Source organism: Bradysia coprophila (genome assembly GCF_014529535.1).
Source record: "Bradysia coprophila strain Holo2 chromosome X unlocalized genomic scaffold, BU_Bcop_v1 contig_79, whole genome shotgun sequence".
Taxonomy (NCBI): Eukaryota; Metazoa; Arthropoda; class Insecta; order Diptera; family Sciaridae; genus Bradysia; species Bradysia coprophila.
Window position 1 is genome coordinate 1,243,911 of NW_023503370.1, and position 23,530 is coordinate 1,267,440.

Below are 23,530 nucleotides of genomic sequence, written 5' to 3' on the forward strand. Positions count from 1 at the left end.
TTACTATGATTTACTAGAAATTTACTATTAACTGGCGTGAGTCTCCCTCGCTAGAATATCTTCTTTTTTAATTAATATAGCCGCCAGCCGCGACTGCATGTTCCGTTCATGTGAACGTTGACTGCAATAAAATGCATCGTGAATGCCCCTCCACAACTACCAATGCAAAATTGTTGCTCGTTTGCGACTGTGTGTGTACATTCTGCATGAGTTAAAAGTCTGAAGAGCGTGCATGCATCGCATAGAACCATATGAGTGTTTACTTATTGCACTTTATCCAAGTATAAATTTCTATTAATTATATGATTGTGTTGTTTATTCGACATTGAAAATACTGTGTGAAGAGAATGGAGAACGTAAACGAAAGAGTTGATTTCAAATAATACAATCAAATAAATAAAATAGTGACGAAAAAGTTGTCTCTCGCGTTGATTGTGTATTTAGAGTAGATTTATACTTAGCTATGACTATTATTAGTTTTGCAAATACACAAATACAACACTTCTTCCTATATGAATTTCGGACTCCGCTGCATAGTTGATAAAATATTTTAAGTGTGCTAGTGTGTGTCAATCAGTCAGACGTGCTGTTGTGTACTTCGATTTACATTGTTGCACCTCTCGTCCGAGTTCGTACTTTGTAACCTTTTTGCAACATTTTAATCACATATTCGATACCGCTATGGCAGAGTTATTGCAGACAGTGAGGAGTATACATTAACAGAAAATTTTTGAATAAACGTTTAGTTAGTTAATCAACTTGTACATTCGCGAGGCCGTTGGGATGAATTTGATTTGAATGATTGTAAAATTATTCGGTAAATTTTGTGATTTATAAAATTGTTCAATTTGGTTTTTTGTTGATAATTTCAAAGTCGTCAAGATATGTAATGAAATGCGATTCAGTAAGGATAATTTACTTGGTTAAAATTCAGTTAATTTGAAAATCGTTTAACAACAAAAAAAAATCAACTTATATCCAGTCCATTGCATGTAGTTAATAAACGAAGATAATAAAAAAAAAAAAAAACAGAAAAGATTATGGAAAGACACATTCTCCAAGCAATTTAAAAAAGAAGTAAGAAATTATGTCGTGCAATTTATAAAACCAGTTATTCATACATTCTGTCTTCGATATTGAGATATATCGCAAAATAAAGAGTTTTTTTGTTTAATTTTATTAGAATAGAATGAATTTCTGAAGAAATTTTTTTTTATTCAAAATAAAAATAATCGTGAGGAGAGGTATATAGATGTGAACAACAAAATAAAAATTAAGACAAAAAAAATAATTATATATCCGATTATCCCTGTGTGTGTCTTTATATTAATCAAGTATAAAAAATAAAAAAATAAAATAAAATTTGCACAAAATTGTATGAAAAGCAGAAAAAAAACAGATCAATTAATTAAACTAAGAAATTGCTGAGATTAACTGACTACTATACTATACATAGAATTGTAATTATCATTGTGCGTTCTTGACAATTTATAACATAGCAACAGATTGTTTTCAATGTGCATTGTAGAGAATTGAATGGAAAATGAGACACCATACCATAGTGTGTGTAATTAATTTTTAGTATTAAAAAGTGGAAAATGGTATGGTAAATGTATGTGAATAGTTTCTTTTTTTTACCAAAACATAAAAAAAGATCTTTGGAATGTGTTGGTTATCTGTTCATTCAGTGATTTGATTATCTAATGGTATTTTTTAACCGACTTTTCTTGAACGAAAAATCATTGTTTATATTCTTGACGATTTTTTTTTGGATTTAATTCTACTGTGGTTTCAAGTGATTTATCGCACTGCACTTTGTTTATTGTACTAAAAATTAGTTATATAAGAGAGATTTGAAAGAAGCAAAAAAAAAACGAAACGAAACAAAAAATTTGACTAAGGTCAGAACATAAGCGAAGTGAAAGTTTGCCAATTCTTTTAACCAATTCTTAAGGATAGTTAAGAACATCTCACCTATATTTATCCTGTCTGTTTGGGTCATTTTCAAAACAATTTTTAAAACTATTAAGCACAAAATTTTATTACAAATTAAAAAAAAAACAGAACAAACAAACAAAAAAAACAGAAATTTATACTGAAACATTTTAGTAATTCCAATATTATTGAATGGTCTCTAATGATATATCTGACTGGAACGACATAATGTCCGATTCAGAGGTAACCGACACAAAGGCCGACATTTGCGGTGGTCCGTCTTGTTCTGCGTCAACCGTTGGTGCACCCCGAACTCCGCCAAATTGCGCCCGATGCCGAAATCATGGCGAAAAAATCATACTTAAAGGACATAAACGGTACTGTCGCTATCGCTTTTGCAACTGTGACAAATGTCGTCTAACGGCCGACCGACAACGCATTATGGCACAACAAACGGCACTGCGACGCGCCCAAGCTCAAGACGAGGCACGCGGTGTGACACCGTCACCGTCATTGACACCTGATCAGTATAAAATATTACGTGTGCCAGACTTACGTGAGGTTCGTGAGATGAGAGACATAAGTGGTTTAGGTGATTTAAAACAACCACTGTTAAGACCAAAAAGCCCTCCAATCGATTCACCGGTAACGCTTGCCAATGCGGTTACGACCGAACGTTCATTGGATGGTTCGTGTGGATCCTCGTGTGCTGTGCCATTACCATCGTCGGGATTCCCTTACGTGCCAGTTTTTCCTAAAATGCCGGATACTCTAATAAAGCCTGGTAAGTCGAAACAATTTTTTTTTCCTTTTTCATTTTTTACAATTTATAACTTCCTCGTGATCTCCTACTATTCGACGAAAAAACGTGTTCAAATGTTTATGTCTCTAAAATTTCATTACCTGAGGAGCCAAAAACCTTTTCGCGATAAAATGTTAGTCCGAATAGCTTAAAAAAATCCTTCAAATATTTAAATTCGCGAATAATATTCGTCTGTGTCGTGATTAGCATCGATGTTGCCGGTTTTTATTTTGTGATATAGCCGGCCTAGCATTATTAAGTCAGCGTATTTTTGAGAATCATTTCCTAGGCTCGGATAATTTTAACAACAAACCAATCTCATGAAATATTTTTGTGAGTATGCTACATTGAAATCTTGCAAATTATGCCGCTGGAAATTTACATTTTGCCAGAGCTCTTTCTCATTGATTTTGCACGAACGTTTAAACGTACAATTGTGTTGAAAATATTATTCAGTCCATGTAGAAGGCAAAATCTTGGAAGAACCACTGTCACCATTGCCTTGTCGAGTCATGTAACGTTGGACCCAGCTGACACATTTACCGTTTTTTGTTTTCAATTAAACCAACTATGACAATTTCAATTATAGTTACATTGATCCCTTTTGATTCCTTTGAACGATTAAATTCGTGATTACGTAAATATAGTTTCAATAAATGTTCAAATAACCGTATAACTAAATCGAATATCAATCGATGATAAATTCCGTGGTTGATGAGTTACAAATAGTTTTCGTTAGATCATAAAATTCAATATATGTAATGCCAAATATTCTGTTTTTCCCTCAACGAATCCAAACTTATTACTTGTTTGACTAATTATAATGAATTGTATAATTGAAGCAAAGGATTAATTATATCGAATTTGGCACTGCATCAAGTTATGCATTTGAGTGAAATTTAGATTTTGTTGCATTTTGGGCGCACGGGATCAAGCAAACGGTTAGTTCACATTAGCAGGAAATAAATTTTCCGATTGATAATCGTCGCAATAAAATTTGTATTATCGTCTCATTTTATTGAATTTTGCGGATTAACTCTTCACATTATATTCAGCAAAGTTCTTTGACCTTCTCTCCAAACATGTTCCATAATTTTTGGTTAATTTAAAGAAAAAAACAACTCGGTGCCGTTCATAAATATCGGTACACGATGCGAATGAGGGAAACGTAGAAACAGTAAAATGTATCCTATTCATTTATATATTCTTTGATGGAACGACATCGCAATCCATTGTATGAATCCCAAACGAAACCCAAAATTGAAACATTTTTCAATGTTCGTAATGAACAGACCCCCAAGTAAACCAATTGTTAATAGAAACAAATTCCTGCAATACTCGATTATGTGTAAACTTATATGCTAAACACATTTTAATTTAAATATTTTTTTTGCTCGTTCGTTTGAGTGGAGGTAGGAGAAAAAAAATGGTCTGATATTTAATCTATTCCGAAGACATTCGACTCACCGCTCTGGTTAACTAAAACATAAACTCTAAACGTCTCTGTGTGCGGTGAAACGTTTTGCAATGTATTAGTTGCTCGCGTTTATTTTTCCAATAGTCTCAACAGTCCGATTTCATTTTTCGAAACACAAAGAGCATATGCGACCATGAATTAAACGTTATATTGTCGACGATCGGACGTCTTGAAAGAGATTTAGAAAGAGAATATAGCTGATAATCACAACAATAACAATAATACAAAAAAAAAATGAGAAAAAGAGCTCAGACATAATCTTGGGAAATTATGCAAATATAAATTATCCTTCAGTTATTAAGTCTTGCAGAATTGCCGAACTGTCTTGCAACCGAAACACTTTCATGTGAGATATTGCATTCTCGTTCTTCTTCTTTTTATCAAAGTAGTATTGATTCGCCAGGTATTGTTGCTGGTGAATATAATTTTTCTCTCTCTATTTCTGGTCACGAACTTAAAAACCTATAAAAAAAATCCTACAGAACCAGCGTGTGTACTGTGTGTATATATACTTGCAATGCGAATTTTATTTTAAAATGTAAATTACAGAAAAATATTTACATTTTATTTACTTCTTGGTTGCAAACTGAACTGAATTTTCCCTTTTTACAATTTTGCTTATGCATAACTTTCTGTTCAATATAAATTTTTATTGAATTAAATAATAAAAGAAATGTTTCACTATTACACCTTTAGCCTCTATATATTCCTTTTAATATAAAACCGAAAGAAAGAAAATAAAAAAAATAAAAAACTGAAAAGCAGAAAACACAAAATTGTAATATCACATTTCATATGTATCTCGTGCATTGAATTATTATGTGATTTTAATAACACTGTGATTCAAGATTCAAGCAAGATTTATTGTTGTGAAAATGATACGATAAAAAAAAATTGTAGCAATGTAGCATACCACTAAAAGTATTATTCATTCATCAATGGGATGGGTTCAGTGGGAACGAGTGAATCAATTTTACGATAAGAAAATTGCAAAATCACTTATGTCTTAACCCCCCACTTTCATGTTCCGGCTTTAACATTGAGTCGGTTTAAATCAGGCATTTGTAGATATTAGAATGGAAATTCTAGAGCTCCAAAGTAATGAAATTTAAGACGACGAAAATTCGACGGTACCGTTTTTATGGGAGAGTTTAAGTAAAGAATAAGAACCCGTTCACCGAATTAAATCAATTAACTAATAATGCCCTGTAGACGGAAATTAATTAAAATATTCCACATTACTCGTCAATGGACAAATTGTTTACAAATTGAAACCCCTACCCATAAGAAAGGAAAGTCCAAATTAAATTTACAAATTTTATTAATTTGAATTTTAGACGAATTTACCATCATAAATTACTGGACTGCTCCTTTTTTATGCATTTTAATGAACCCCGCCACACGGGCATAAATTAACTGAAAATGTAATTGAAAGCGTATTTTTAATTTCGTACCTGACCTAGGTAAAAGTGAATATAAATCAATACTTTATTGAAACAATCAAAACTAATTTAAACTTTGTGCGAAAATAATTTAATAATTTATTATACAGTAAGTATCAATGGACTTGGTGAACATATATGCAATGTTCGCATAAGTGTATGTATATGAACATTTGCCGTATAATACCTTTTCCATTGATAATAATTGAAATTTAGGATATTTCTCGCGAGCGAATTCATTTTATTTTTTGAAAGAGAAAATCATAACGAAAATCAACACATGCAATACTCTTAACTCATTTTAAAATTTTTGATTTTATTGCGTTCGTTTATTGAATTTTATTTTTATTTTTTGCTCCACTCATTGACACATATCGGTTTACCTATCAATACATTTTGCTTTGTTTTTTTTTTTATTAAAATACAATTAAGAAGGAATATAAAAGGCGATAAATTGGTAGAATATAAATAACTTTCACCCAAACGAATTGCGGAGTTATTGACTTAAAGTTTCGTTAACCATGGTTAATCGCTGATTGATCACGATCTAATTTTTGGTTAATCGGAGTGATTGGTCGTTGAAATGCTCAATTGATAAAGGATATGATAATGTTGTAAATAAACCACTCAGAAAACTAAAATCAGATTCAACCGTTTTTAAACATAAATTGTGATTTTTAAATGTTTGTTGTGATGTAAAAAAAACGTAATTGAACGTTCAAACGAGCATGTTCGAATCCCAATTAATTTATTCTGTGAAAAATAAATGTATCGAAAATATCATAATAATCGGGAGTTCCTTAAAAACGAGTATATAACGCACAAAATGAAATATCGGAGTGCAATGACAATATAGTCGGCAATTTTTATAAATATGTAAATAAATCACGCAAAATTTGTAATAATTAGCAATGACAGCATGTGATCTTTAAAACAATGAAAATAGTTTGAAAATTTAAAAAAAAAAACAGTCTACCACTAGTATTGTGAAACTAAATCTTTCAACCAGCGACTATTTTTGGGAACACATTTTCCAGTATTTTCTCAAATTTTCCTAATTTTTCCAGTTTATTTCACTTCTTTTCCAAAAAAGTTGTACAATTCGGAAAAAATTTAAAAATGTGGGAAAATGTAAGGAAATTTTGAGAATAAATAGGACAAGGTTTTCCAAAAAAATTGCGTAAATTAGGTTGCAAAAAAAAATCGGCCAAGTTCTTGAAATCATTCTTAAAATTAAAACCAGCAGTGTCAATAATCCTATCAAGTTTATGCTGTCGATGTGAAACTAAATTCAACGATTTCTTAAAAACCATGCTAAAGTCGATGTTCTAAAAATTATAACAACCTGTGTCAATAATCCCTTGAAGTGCATGCCATTGTCGATGTGGCCTAAATCTTTTAAACTTGTGAAACCTTCGACTAAATTCAACTATGACTAAATACCGTTAATAAAAACGACATCCCAAAAATGATAACAACCTGTGACAATCTATAATTTTCGAAATACATATCAAAAATCGAAGATAAATGAAAGCAACTTGTGAATTGTGAAGTCTAAACTGAAACTCATCGTAAACGACAATAACAATGAAGTCAAATGAAAAATTAAAACAAAATTTTCAGAAGGTGTAGAAAACAAAATAAAATTAAAAAAATAAAAATCTCGCGTAAACGTAAAGTCCTTTCCTGTGAGTGTGTTAATCTAAAAAAAAACTGCCATAAAATTAATTACAAATGAGAGAAATTGTTGAAAGTTTGCGACAATTACAGAAAATAATTCTTCTCACAGTTATTCTAATGAATGTGCAGCATCGGATGCAATAAAAATAGTGGCTCTTCACTGTTTTGTGAGCTAAGGTTAGCAGCATGTAAATGCATTAAAATTAATAAGTGAATTTAATAAGAACAATAACAATAACAAAAAATAAAAATTAAATGAAGTAGTCCTTTACTATAAACCGTTATTATCGTTACAACGTTGTGATACTTAACAAACAGTACAAACCTTCCTCTATCAATTGGGCGTTTCAATATATAATGTTTTACATGCTCTTATTTTGCCTAGGGTGGACTTATTACTAGATAAAACAAAAGAATTGGGCTTAGGTACTCACACCGTGCTAAATCCATTACAGAACTCAAGATGTAAGTGAAAAGTCTCATTTTTGTGTGATTATTGACCTCGGCATCGCCTTGGACAAACAATATTCTCACTTAAGCGGGATTTTTCAAATTGTCATCATATTGTCGAAGCAATTATTTTAGGACTAGGGTTGAAGAATAACCAATTTTGATAAGAAAAATGACATAATTACTAATAGTGCCGTTATCCTCGCCAAACAATATCTCAAGGTAAAACAACCAAATTTTATTTTCATGGGTCAAGAATACCTCAGTTAGGTATTTAGCATTGATGCTAAAATACGAATTCGATTAATTTGCCGTACAATAGTGATTTGTAAAAGTGTTAAAAAATAATCATCTGAAATTAACGAATTGTTTTAAAAGACCGTTGGCATTAAATAAAAATCTTTTTTTTTAAATCCATAATTAAAGATTTATAAAACTGAATTGTGAAATGAACAACAATTGGTAAACAAACTTTTAAATGTGAAAAAATATTTGTGAATAAAATAATAACTTTGCGTGTTTGTACACTCCTTTTATAAATAATATCGTAACAAATTTCCATTCAGAGAAGAAGTCAATTTGCAACAAAAATGTGTTCTCTTTTAAAAAAATTATTTAAAAAAAAACTTGTTTCGGTATTCTTCCGAAAAAGAATGAAACTACCGGGTTGTTTTGCATTGCATTTTTTTTTGCAAAAGCGTGGAAATGCAGAAAAATTGGTTATGTGCAGAAACGTAAAATTTGTTGTGGTGTAATTGTATGAAAACAAATAATTTCCCAACTAAAATTTAAGTGCAAATTCACTAGCTAATTCAAAAATCCTATAACATATGAATCTTAAATAAGTAAATTTGCGTGCGATAAAATTTCGTAAAACTTATACGGATTTGCGTTGCAAATAAAACCCAAAACTTAAAAAGTGACAAAAACTTAAAGAATTTCGTGATAAAAATAACGTTTCGGAAGGAAAAAATGTGTTTCACATGCTGTGGGAGTTAACATCTCAACTTCAATTTTATTTGAAGTGGTGAGCAGTTAAACCAATTTTAAAAACAATTTTCCATCCTGAAAGAACCCATTCATTGCTCAAAAATTACCTGAAAAATCATAAAAGTAAAAGTGTGAAAGTAGTAAATTTAACAGTTGCCCTGCGATAAAAATTAATAGAAACAGTTGCAACGGAACCACCTTAAATTTAAATACATTTCGGGTTCAACATGTTCAGAATACAGTTATTCATTCAACAAAGTATACGGGAGTCAGCGCCTTTTCTTAAAATAAAAAAAAATATTTGGTTGTTTTGCCTTTTGAAGATGTTAGGTTATTATAGAGATGCTTACATGCAATGGAGCCGGCAATTGTTTGGTGTGAATTTAAAAGTACATAAAGTCCATTAAGTAGAAACTAACAATTCCGAAGAAAGAAAACAATACATCGGTTGTTCAGAACTCGGCTATTCTGTGTTCTGACCATGGAACATTATTGAATCCAGAAACGTATTTATTAATAAAGAAATCGCTTTGCATGTTTACATTTTTGTATGGAAACTACAACGTACCAAACATACATGCAATGCATTTGAACGCAACAATTGCTCTTTCACTCTCTTACTTAAAAAAAAAAAATCTTCACAAATTACCGATTTCTTTTGATATTCTTTACATTTTAAGTTTAGGCACAGTTTGATTGTGTTATTTCTTCACGTTGCTTGTCTCATTTTGCAACATCAAAAATATTTGTACGCTGCAACGTATTATTAACTTAATTTGTAGCAAAGTGGAAGTTCGCACGATGTAAAGTGGAATATTTACAACAAAAAAAAAGTGTTTGATTTGCCTGCAATGTCTGCAGCAAATTAGACAATTTCCTTGGCATTTCTGAAAACGTTTTACTCAACAACGAAGAATCGAATGTAAATAAAAGTTATTTTAATTGTGCGGTGTATATTCTATCACAAACTAATAAGTTCAAGTAACAAGAACGCAAAACGGTAAAAACATTAATAATTTTATGAAAGCGATGGACGGTGTGAACATGAAATCTCGGTGTTGTGGGAAATCGTTTTTAAATGACCACAGAACACCACGTACTGAGTTTTTAGTAATTAAACTCGAAAAGCCTTATCATCATGCTAGAAAATACAAAGGGAAAATACTATCAATAAACTCTGTGTTCACTACACTATGAAGTAACTCTGATGGCTGTGTCCGCTAAGGACAAATTAAAATTTGAAGTGAAATTATAAGAGAAATTGAATCAATGAAATGAAATCTGATATAAAATTTTGGTGCCACGACTGGGACCCGAACTGATTCAATTTCTCTTATAATTTCACTTCAAATTCTAAGTTCTAGATTGTTTCAGTGACTATTACTGATAAAAATATTCGACAAATTAAAAAATAGAATCAAACTCTGCCATGTAAAATTTCACTTAGCAAGACCGTTTTATCGTACTCCAGATACAATCGCTCTAATCACTTACTATCATAATTCAATATTCCAAATGCACAAATTGGATTTTTGTAGTACTATTCATTAGTTTGTGCTACAAAAGACAACTTGTGTGTACAAGTGACATAATACTTTCATTGATCAAAATCTGTCGGATAGTTACACGGTATAGTACAAAAAATATTTTGAGTTCTTAACTTTCCTCGTATTCGAATACGAGGAAATCTAATTTACATTCCTTTGGCCGAACCGAAAACCAAAAATTCTGAGCTCTACTCAAATATCATATGGATAAAAAGGTGAAGAAACCAACTTTCTTTTGAAGTTGGGCTGTCCCTTAATTAGGGGCGTTATTGGGTGGTCGGCAATACATTTCACCTGCCGAAAGTGTATTATTCTCGAGCTATCAATAATTTAAATTTTGACATTATATTCTCCACTCAAAAGACCATGAGAAAATGACGGGTAGTTGACGCTTTTACAGATTGGGGGAAAATGTACAGTTTCTTCCCTCTTGCTTTTTCTTCCCTCAATTGTCACCTTTGTTTTTGTTTTGAAAATCTGTGTAACAAATTGCGATGTTTTTGTTGGGGTATCCCTTACTTCAAACAATGTCAATTGAACAATCAAAGGGTTTGCACTGTAAACGAAATTCTGATCAAACTATACGAATATTCATTCACAGCAAGAATCTTTCGGATATAACTATAGTCCGTAACCGTATGTAATTAAAATGTAAGAAAAATGTGAAATCACCGCCACCATTACAACTGGTATGCTAATTAATTCTATGACATATCATGCGCCCGATACAATTGCTTCTTACAGTGTTACCATCAACACTGTACGTTTGATTGATGAGAATTTGTAAATACTCAACTCACTCACACAACGTATACTTGTATCGTATGCGTTAGTTGGCAAAATGGGCGTTCGTTAATGAAAAGGACCGACGATCACTTTGAAAGAAAAGCAAAATTTAAGTAAATTCGTTAAATAAACACATCATTTAAATGTAAATCGTCTTATTAATTACACAGTTTATCGTATCATCGCCTATAGGTGCTTCAGTCCCTGTTGCCACATTTCGGCTGATTTTCTTTCGTCGATGCAATTACGAAAATACATTTCAGCGATGAGCAAAACTATGCAAAATTCGGTAGTTACACTCAGACATTTTTAGCATCTTAACATTCCTCGCATTTATTCATTCTAATGTCTACTGGTGGGCATTTGAAAATGCAATAATTTAATTACAAATTATACTTGCGATTCGATCATAAACTTTACAATTTAGTTAGTTCTATTCGTAACCTTATGCGTCGCGTGTGCAGTGTGCGCATATAGTCGCCAGTATCATAGTTTGTTTTCGAAAAATATTAGAAATGTCGATGAATTAAGAAGAGTAAAAAATCTAATGAAGATTCTCGCTGGTTGTAATTAGAATCAATAAAATTCGAATATTTGAGACTAAAATTTCAAACGTACAGCAATAATGTGTAATGTAAAATAATCTAATCACGTACAGACTCCCGAAAAGCTGCCAAAAACTGATTCATTCATGAAATTTACATATCAGTCTAATGAAAAATTCAATTAATATTCCACTCGCTATCGTACATGTTCATGAAATATTATTAAATGATTACAAATGATTACGAACCGGTTTCTTATACGAAAAATAAAAATGAATTGATTTGGCTTCACCTGAAACGTTATACCAGAACTGATTAGAAATGTTCACAGGTATGTTATAGTGTGAAATGCTTTTGCCTAATTTTCCAAAATGTCATCGGTAAAATACGTTTTTCTACTCGAACACATGCATTGAAAGCGATTGAAAATCGTTACGTTTCCTTCCGACACCAAACACAAAATCGTCTCCAATCGAACAGCAGTCTCTTTGGCAAACTTTCAATATTCACCTTAAATGACTTAAACACGACATGTACAAAAGGTTTTCTTCTTTCGTTGGAATGAATAAAACATAATCCACATCAAGATTACTACATTGTTAGATTCGCATTTAAAACATATAATCACGTAGTTCCATCTAACATCTAACACTTTCTCAACAATCGTAATTTATAAAATGCAAAAAGAGCATTTACCTTCTCTCTATGTATATAATACACCAAACCATTTGGAAACGATTTGGTCGACTCATTTGATGGATATTTTGTTTGTTTTTTCTCCACGATACTATAGGTGTTGTTCTCCTCTAGCGTCAATGATATTAACCATACAGTGTTACGGTTTACGGTCGTAATCTATTTGAAATTTACAAACTGTCTGCAAAATTTCATTGATCAGACAGTGATGCATTAAACGAATTTTTATAGTCTTGAAGAGGAGAAAAATCGGTTGTCATTTCCTTAATTGTACGTTCAAGATAAACCAGTTCTTAAATATTCGTTGCAATAATTAATTTCTTATGATTTGTATATTTTATAGAATAAAATTGAATTGATAATACGGTAGCTGTTTAGCTTACGTCGCTTCGAAAAGAGTTATGACACCTCGATCCCATAAATGCTTAATTGAAATTTGTTTCACCGGGTTTTCCTAACGTGACGTTAGCCCATATATGTTCTGTTAATTACAGTCTGGATTCAGTGAATTAATTACATTAAATTTTCATTTGGATTTTTTTCTTACATTATAAGTGAACACTCTTTCAAGAGAACATTTGGGAAAAAACATTTTTCAACACATTTTACTAATTTGTACTGTTTAAATTTCGTATTTGCCTATACCTCGGGGATATAATTTTAACAGCTAAAAAGTCTCTGCATAATCAACTGTTCAAGAAAGGAAAAAAAGAGAATCAAATAGCAAAATTAAAAAATTTAATTCATTGTCTAGGAACAGTGTAGTTACACTGTAAGGTTTTCTCAAAGCGAGAATTCATTTTTAAATGTTATCCAATAAAAAGTACATCTTTTCATGGAAACCCTGAGGTGCACATTTTCTGAAGTTTCTCGTGATTAGAAAACTATATTAATCCGCATTTAGCTTTTTTCCTTTATTACACTAGCCTGGTCCACTCATACAAACAAAACTTCGTTTCACTATTTTTGCTCTACGATTCAGTGAAAACGGTGCTGAAACCATAAAAGTTCATCGAAGTTGTGAATAATTTCTTTAAATTTTCACTTTTCACTTTGACTGATTCACATGTCCAATGTTCTCAGATATCGAATTTTTGGATGTATGCTGGTTCGGCAGCAAACTTTGTTTCTGAATTCAGAAATTTTACGAACCGTCCATAAAAATGGCTATTATAATTCCACAATTCCACATGCGATGTCAACCTTACTATACCTAATATTTATGCATACACATGCGAACGTGTTGTCATGTTGTGCTCAAGTGGTAACGTATGTGGAATGATTAGAGAGAATTGGATTGAAATTGTTGGTTGTTTTAATTCTGTAAAAGTAATACAGAATTCAATTCACTAGAAAATGTAAAAGAGATACAAGTATCGAAACCAAAAATGGTCTAAGACCTAACATTCTGAATGCCCGGTCGCAACTTCTTTAAATCCATAATCATTTTCAGTAATGTTATTGATAAATAAGAAATATTGGGTCTCTTGTTCTCTTCTTTGACTAAGAAAGAGCAGCAAAAAAACAAACAATCGTCGACTCGCTTCGCCGAATGGAAATTATAGTATTTGAAATTCATTGATCTACAAAAGCCAGCATAAAATGTTCGCATAATTTGTATGAAACGAACTGTAGGTTTCCAATATTTTTAAACGTTTGTTTGTGATGAAACATGTAGGAAAATGTTTGTCTTTCTCAAGACAAAAAAAAAAGAAGAAGCTGGAAACGAAATCTCCTTTTCTCGTCTTCGAAGCATTCTTTTATAACGGAATGATATTTTCAAAGACTATAATATTTCAAAGCGAGCATTCTTAATCGGACATTGGTCATATGATATTTGCAATCGGTACATATATAATTGGATTAATACAATAGGTTCAAATTAAATTAGATAGCGTTTACCTGTGTATAATAGAACTTAATGTATATTTGACACTGAATATCCAATACGTAGAGCAATCACTGTGCAACATCACACTCTGCTGTGCTCGTGAGAGCTTATGCTGTCTGATATTGATGTATGTATGCATAATATTAATGTTAAGTGATATTATTCCAATGCAAAGCAAGTACGTATCTATATACCACTTTATACTACATTATATCAGAAAAGAGGCAAGGAGTATTATATATGTTGTGAGAGCCAAGTAAAATGTAATGTGACGACATAAGATATTTATACCGGGAAATGTTTATGACAATTTTACCTCGGCTATAGTCAAGCATCAGCGAACAAAAGCGCACCTACAATATTATGTTGTGTTGCATGCGTTAAAAGTGTCAAAGTAGTGACCACACCATTGAATACTATGCACACCAACAACAGGTGTAGAATTTCTTGATTTGTTTTTGGAAATTTAGCCGAACGATCTTTGGAAATTGAATTTTGCCAAATATGTCCTGTGGAAAATTGATACTTGCAATATAATATGCTCACGTTCGTTGTTATTTAGCCCAAATTTATTCGTAAAGTCAAATAGATTTATTTCAATTGAACGTGAAATGGTACGGTGCTTTATATTAGTATTTTTTCAGTATACGTGAGAGTGTATTGGTGAGCTATGATAGGAATCGGTCTGTAGGGAAAGTAAATGGTCGAGAAGGAACGTAACGGTTGGGAAGGAATGCACCAACACACTATCACTATTACAGAAAGACATCTTTCAAAATACCCCAATACACTTGATGCGTGTTTTCGCTTGAATTTCGCCCGCGTGTGCACACATCCTGCGTGCATTGGGGTATGTTGAAATATACTATTTATCGCATACACGCGATGTTTTCCCAAATTTTTGTTGTCTTTGCACTTACAAACAGACATTATTGTAAATCGACAGTGTAATTTATCGTTCATCCACGTCTGTTTTCAGTTTGTGTGCATTGCGATGAAATTTAAAAATTCTAGACAACCTAGATATCCAAAAATCGCCTACGATCCGTAGGCTACGGATACTGTCAAAATAACACGGAAGATATGTTGATCTCTACATGAATTGGTTCAATATTCTGCTCCTCTCAGTCTTACTAAATCCTTTGTCTTTTCCTTGGTCAAATGTCAGTCTGCGCAGTTTTAAAATTTAATATATAATACACCCAGCACACGTTTAGACTTGCCTCAACACTTCGCATTGAATTATCAGAATTCACCTAAAAACTATTTTTTAACTTGTTGCCCATTTATGTCAATGGTTTTTTTTAATATACCAACCTCGATACCATCAAGCCTTCAAAGCTCTACTAGATATTTTGGTTGTACGTCGGTAGCTCTAAAAATTAGCTTACGTTAAAAGTTTTGAACCTCTTGACACTCTCCATTCTGAGACTACGTACGAACGATTTAATTTTGCTATATGTAATCACAACAGTACGCATTACGTTAGACGCATATTTACATTGTGGGTAACATATTATCATAAATAATGTAAATACACTTTAAGGTAAAAAAAATGCAAAGCATGAAACCTAGACTAGTGTTTGCAACGCTGAAAAGTTCATCGACACAGAGTATAATGTTACCGTTTCGATCACAATTGACGCTATTGCTGAGTTTTTTTTAAATATTTCACAAATGTTCACTTGCTTTTTTCGGAAAATTTAAGATATTAATTGTAAAAAAGTCACAGACTGACTACTGTGTAATCTCTTAGAAATTGCAGGCGTATAACAATAAAACCAGTAAATCTATTACTTCATTTGGCTAAAGTATTGCCTGGAGTTTGATACAAAATCCATCACTTGAACATTTCTATCATAGATTTCCCTATACAAGAGAAACCTAGCCCGAGCTCATCCTTTATTCTTGTCGTTGCTGTCGATAGCACATGACTTGCTATTTCTGAAAGATTGAAATACGAAAATTTTTTGGTTGCAATGCATTAAACTGAAGCTTTTAAAAATATTAAATTTGTTAGCGCGGAAACGTAAAAATTTAACTAAAATACCGCTCATGAAAGATATAAAGTAGCAGGCATCAAAAATAGGAAATCCTCTTTTTGAAAAGCTTTCTCGTTCTAAGAATATTCTAACAAAGTTAGAGTACGTAGATACATTATGTCAGCGAAACCAATAAAGCATCCCTATACTTACACCTTTGAAATTAACATTGGCAGGTCGACTCATAATTCATTTGCACAACATTTGCCAATTTCTTGCTTGATAAAAGTCTTCTCAGAACCTCACATGTACACACCATCCAGGTCCGAATTATGACCCGGGTCTCGTTTTTCCGAGTGTTTCAACTTGCTATGAAAATGATTAAAAATAGAATTCCGCATGAATCGAACGTATTGCCTTTGAGCGCTTTTAAATAAGAGCGAGGTAATCAAATCAACCCACAGCAAGATCACGCGTACAGTTCAGTCGATTCTTCATTAAAATTAATTACAAAAAATTGATAATGCAACAGTTGTGATACTGTAGGCTTAAATGGCTTAAATGTTCGTGCGTAAAATATACATAATCAAAATAGCAACGAAGTTTTAAACGATGGGGAGTATTTATTGGGTGATATTTTATCTCTATCTTATTTATGGTAAAACGTTTTTTTTTTTGTGAGAGTTCCAGAACTCGTTTTCGGCTCGTGATGGAAACAATTTATTCGTTTTAAAAAGAACCCTGTAGCATGTGATAGGAGGGGTACTATTTCGATTGTAGACTGACAAACAACAACACAAAATCGAACCAGAAAGAGTTCAAACTTTGAGTGCTAGCTAATTAGTTGTAAAATTTTAATTTTGATGAGATATCGGTTTTTATTGACTTTCGTAAAATCAATTAGAATTTTGAAGGTTTTGAACCGATAACAGTGCACTAAATACATTCAATTAATCACTCTAATCAAGCGTCTATTTTCTTGATATTTAGTGACTCTTCTCAATTTATACGAATTTTCGTGGAAAACTGCTTACAAGGACTCACATTCCAAAACTATCCAATCTAAGAAATTTTACTATTTCGATAATTCTGACATTACATAACTCGGAATACAAATGAAAATTCTTTTTTCGTGTGTTTATCGGCTACACCTCGGATTAACAAAATTCACACGAAATATCTAAATTTCATCTTGTTATCCTTTGTTAATACTATTCCACTCTAAGACACATGTAGCTAAGCCTTAAAAAACAATCTTCATGATGGTTATGTTTTACTGCACAGTTCCAATCTAAAACAATATAAATTCTGATCCACTAGCTATCCAGTCCAGACTAAAAACTTAAACATCGTCTTCGAGTTGAAATTCTTAATTATGTGTTACAAACTTAATGATAAAAAGTCGGTTGTGCGTGATATTTCTCTCCTTCTTGTTCTTTTTTTTCAAATATCGTTAAATTGGAAATCAATTGCGATTATTCATCAACGATAACTTTATTGCCGTAACAATTTACGAATTATTTATTGAAAAAAAATGTTGTCTTCGATACATGAACTTGAAGTGAGTTGATTGTATATTAAAATAATTGACGTACTGCAGGTATATTATACTTAATATTTTATGTAATGTATATTGTCTTATTGAACGACAAAAACTTGTTTGTGAGACTTTTTTATGTGTATTGAAATGTGATTTTAATTTTTTGCATCCAAGGTTATCAAGATGTTTTTTAACTATTTCGCACAGATCGGGTAACATCCTAAAGAGATTTGATGTGCGACAACAACATAGATATACATTTTACATGACTGCTTAAATCAAGCTAAATTTTACAACATTTTAATATTATTTTTGACCATAAAATCGCAAGTATTCAATTTGGATCAAAAAAAAATTTAATATTCATTCGGTCGGTTTTTATTATTAAGAAACTGGTTCAGTAAAATATTTTTATGTCTCACATTATAATTCTGTGCAAAATTTTAAAATTGAATTTAACTTTTATCAGGCTGTATTTTTCTCCATAGCTGCAATATTGCGCTCAAAAGTATGTTCGTTTACGATTTAAGATTCTTCCACTTAGATTCCGATTCAGACATTTTATATTTGTTTTGTAAATTATTCTCTGCTCTTATACACATATCATTACACCTTAAAAATGTGTATGCACGAACCAATAATTAATTACAGTCATTGGCAACCTCTTAGTATTTACTGTAGCTGAATCAGCAACAAAATTTTTTTAGAGAAATAGTAAAGTGACAAATGACATCAGAAGCTTACATATTAATGAGCGGGAAAGTAGCAATCAATCTTGCCTCATGTTTTCGTCGATTTTCATTCGCAATTCGCGACAATATTTCATCAATTCCTCTAACGAATATTAATTTTTATCACTTAATCAACTGCATGAACTACAATTAACTACAATTAAAAGCAAGAAAATTGTATTCACCGTTCACGTTTAACTTATATTTCATGATTCGTCAGTTAGGAGAGCGTCCACATATTACTTAAGCATGCTTAAAAAGCGCTTTTAGTACACTTGTTGCTAAAAAAAAATTTACCAGTTTATTGTCGAACAAACTTCCGGCAAGCATATACTATACTGCCTTATTATACTTATTATATTAAGAATTCGAGTGTGAGAGCCGACTCACTCCATTATAGCACTTAAACACAATAGAGTTTCGCAGTGGTGAAACACTGTTCCAACTTCTTATCTATATGCTCTCATATTCACCAAATTCCATCAATTGTTAGCCCTACAACAAACGAAATATGACGTTGAACTCTCGAGTGTAACTCGATGCAAATCATTTGTTCTTTTTGAGGACCCACCCACCACCCACGAGAATGGATGGTATTTGTTGTTAAGTTATTCCGTAAATTATACTAAAGTTTCGAATTTGTCAATATGGCGAAACCTAGCCAAGCGATTGAAATGACTGTAAGGAATGAATTAGAAAGCGAAAATCTTTTTTGGGAATATCTTTATCGAAAGCATGGAAAATTCGCTCTGTCAACAAATATTCTAACAGTTACGATAAAAGAGCATGAGCGCAATAAAAATTCAATTGAAATAATACACGTTCTAATGTGTCTACTCTTTTTCTGATTTTTTTGTTTTGTTTATGCCTCTATTTTATCTAAATACTTCGAATTGACCAGATAAATAAATAAATGAAAATGTCAATGACCAGCAACCGAATGCAAAAAGATGCTTTCATCAGAACTTTTGATTATTTTGTTCGTCAATAATCATCCACTCCACACTTCCGTATTGAATTGTTTATTATTAACAGATTATGAATCTTCAATGTCTATTTACATTATAACATTGTTCAGCTGTTTTCCCTCCAAGCGAAACAATTCTCTTTTGATTTTGTGTTTCAATTGATTAAGACAATCTGACTAGAACCCACAAAAAAGAGAGAAATTAAATTAACTCGTAAATAAATACAAATCTGTTATCGCCATACAATAACATAACATTTCAATTAATTCGGTTAGCTGTTTTTACTATTGAACCATTTTGGAAATTGTCAAATATGCAAATTTTAATTTGCCACATTAAAAGTTAAAATATTAATTTTAAGCTGTTTATTTGTACGAAAATTCCAAGTTGGGTTGATTCGATCGTTGTGTTGTATTTCATTCAATGTTTGTTAATGTAGATTATTTATAACCATAACATCACAAATATATTATAGTTTTTCGAATACAATTGAATGCGGCGCATATGTCAATTTTGATTAAATATTACATGCGTCGAAAACCGTACTTTTCATTGTCCAAGCAATTTTATATCCACGCCCTCAACATGTAATAGTTATTCACATAACAAGAGATAAAAAGTTGAAAAGTTTTCGTATGAACTTTGTTGATATCCGGGGCGAAGCCAACGGTCAATAAACACACTAAAGTGATCCTTTTCATTTTTATCTCGATTTAAGTAATTAATTTTAGATGCTGAGAGCGTCGAAAGAAGTGCACGTAATGGATTTTTTTTTGGCAGAGACCGATTTGATTTGCAATGATCAACCTTCGCATGGGGCAGGCAATAATGTTGATTTTATTAACTATGGGTAAAACATTGGGAAATCACATCTTCGCGTCTTTTCCTTGCGCTTGCTCACATTATATCGCTAGTTACAGAAACAACTGTGGTTTGTTGGGTTTGATTTTTGTTATTGTGAATACTTATTACTATTACTAATACGCAAATTTGTGCTTGCTTCACAATCAACTTTGACAGCCAGATTATAGTAGATTGCGTCCTGTCTGTAGCTTTTTTTTTGCGAAATGCAGGAGACTTACAGTTCGATTCGAAGACGGGGGTTGCAGTGAATAAAAAAATCGAATCAATTTCTTGTTTTGTTTGTTTAACCTACGATCTTCAAAGGAAATCCGTAACATAAAAATCTAGTTCAGAAAAGATAAAGATAAACTCGTCTGGCGTGTAGGTAGGGTTTTGAATGAACTGGTTAAGACACCCAACAACTGGCAACAGATTTTAAAGGGTTCAGTGGAATATAATTCGGAGTACTTACTTCAAATGTCCTTTTCTATGTTTCAGGGGTTTCAAAATTCAGTTTTTATGTGTTTGAAATATTGTAATGGCAAAAATTCCTCCTTGTAATAACAGCAGCAGCAGCTCACGCAGACCACTTTCGCTTTTAGTAACCCTTCTCAACCTGTCGTCATCTAATTGATTTTGTCAAGGCATTTCAAAACATAAAATAAATTGAGAAAAAAAAAACGATACGATCCACTTGTCAATACAAGAAAGACAAGAATATATTCGTTCACCTATTAGCAAATTATTCCACAGATACGAAGATAAAAAATTTCAATTTTTCTCGTAATAGAACTCTAAGAAACCAAAACTTTGCTTATTTTCATTCTTTTTGAACGAATGACCATAAGGTAATATAAAATACCATATATGGCTCCATTTTTAATAAATTAAAATAAGAAAGCCGAATTAGCCTAGTATTTTATACTAGAATTTTGTTTTAACATGTGAAAATGAAATTCCCCTAGCTGCAGGGAGGGATTCTTTTGAATTTCTACTGACCGAAATCGGCGCTATTTATTCCGGGACTTTTTTTTATATATGCCTAGTGAGGCCTTGGTACCTAGGCCCCAAAACCAGTCCTAGATATTTTTGATCTTCCATACCTGGTTGGTTGTAAGTGGCCAAATGTCGAAAAATAAAATGGGGTTTCGTAGTCCGGTATTCATTTCCGTAAGGTGGCGAGGAAACAGGCGTGTATGGGTTCGTTGGAAAGCTGATGTCGAGTACTACCGGGGCAAATCCGGACTACGAAACCTAATTTTTCGACTTTTGGCCACTTACAACCAGCCAGGCATTGCAGATCAAAAATATCTGAGATTGGTTTGGGGCCTAGGCACCAAGGCCTAACTATGAATAGATAAAATAGTCCCGAAATAAATAGCGCCGATTTCGGTAAGTCGAAATTCAAAAGAATCCCCCAGGACGGATTAACTTCCGTATATAAATATAAATTCACTCTTTACAGCTGTTGATATGCATATTATCTCTCATCGTATTTTCTTTCATCATAAAGACCGTCACTATACATCGTCTCTCTATATTCTCCACTCAACAATAACGAATCTGCTACACAGACAAAAAAAAATCTGTTAGAGTTTAATATAGATAAATGACCTATCGATACAATCATTATAGCAGTTTATTATTGTTTCGCATTTTTTCATAATACAATATCAACTGTATTGCTGGTATGGAATGTACATAGATTCACAACCCGTTTTCTGATACTTTTGAACTTTTTACGTATTTTTACGAAGTATACGCACGAAAATCACAAGTTTTGTGATTATTCTTAGCCCCGTTGTTGTCAGTTTAAATCAATATTATCAAAAAAAAAAATCTTTTTTTTTTAAACATTTATAACCAACAATGAACAGCTTTCCACAATGATACCCAATTGACGCAACATTTATGCAACCACTATGTACAATAATTTAGCGAACTTAATTGACATAATTGTTAAATTAAAACGATTCGCTCGAATATTTAATTTCATTCTATTACGATGTGAACATAAATCAAACCAAAATGAAACTCTTTTGGTGTATTAAACGAGGCGCTATGAATCAAATTTGATTTTGGAAGACTTATGTGATTTACAGCGTTAAGAAAGGAGAGTAACCTGCTGTCCGCAACGATTTTCGAACAACTTTCAACTAAATGAAATTTCTGATGTATGCACCGAACACAATTTGTGTCAATACCATTTCCTTCATCGATCGAATGCAATTCTCGATGCCATTATATATCTGCTCCGAAGCAGCTAAAAATTCTTTTCGATAATAAAATTCGGTTAAAATATTTTCATGTGCCCCATCCGTCATGATGTAACGTATATTTATTTCCATTTGCATTTTTGCAGCCCATATATCGACTATTTAGATGGCGATCGCTAAGCTCTTGCGTTACTTACTCGCAGATTGTAAGTGGCAATAACATTTTTTACGACGTTTAAATTGTATTTCTTTTTTGGCTTTTACGCGTTCTGTCTTATTCCACTGCCATGAATCGACAGTGAGATTATTATTTGGATTTGGTATTTATTCTTTTCGAAATAATTATATCGATAAAATTCTCTCTCCCACATTGATGGAATGCTTAAATTAGCAATCGATTCTTAAAATTATCAATTTAAATGTTTGTTTGTTGAACATGAACAGTATATTTATCCTAACTATATTAAACGTCTGCGTCTGCATAGTGGTTAACATTTGGCGAATCGGATATTTAAATAAAGATTGTGGAAGATTCACACGTTTTGCGGAAGTTTTACATTTCCTTTTTTCTACAATTAAAAATTTCTCTATCGAAACTGTTGTGTAAGCATAGTGTATACCTAGTTTATTAGCGTAAAAGATATTGAATGGAAATGAGCCAAAAATCTCCAATAAATTGAAATATTTTATTTCGTTAATGATCTGCACTTCTGCAGCTGTGGAAAAATTTTGCAATTCACATATGGGAAGTAGAGATGTGCCGGCCGACGTTTTTCCAAAGCCCGACTCGGACCAAACCTATGACTTTGAAATCCGATCTTTCAAGAGCCCCCGACTCAACCCAGATTTTTTTCATCAGAGCCCGACTAGTGATACTACCAAGTAGTAAACATGAAATTTTTGTTGTTAAACGATGGATCAGGCAAATATAACCACCTAAATGACGACGTCATTGTCGAATTTGTTTGGTGAGCGACTTGCACCTACCCAACAGGGCCTACTATTGGTA

The 23,530-nt window shown here is 32.1% G+C and overlaps 1 protein-coding gene across 5 annotated transcripts in view; it reads left to right on the plus strand.

The window, feature by feature from the left end:
* Positions 1–352: 352 nt before the first annotated feature.
* LOC119070423 (protein doublesex) overlaps positions 353–23,530 on the plus strand; it is a 115,776-nt gene continuing 92,598 nt past the window's right edge. The window contains exons 1-2 of one of the 5 annotated variants that reach the window (XM_037174762.1): positions 353–817; positions 2,110–2,719. In XM_037174762.1, the coding sequence (XP_037030657.1) occupies positions 2,128–2,719 (592 nt within the window). In that variant the 5' untranslated portion in view covers positions 353–817; positions 2,110–2,127. Of the gene's footprint in view, positions 2,720–23,530 lie in introns of all 5 variants that reach the window. The other 4 variants (XM_037174765.1, XM_037174760.1, XM_037174763.1 and 1 more) reach the window with 4 other exon arrangements.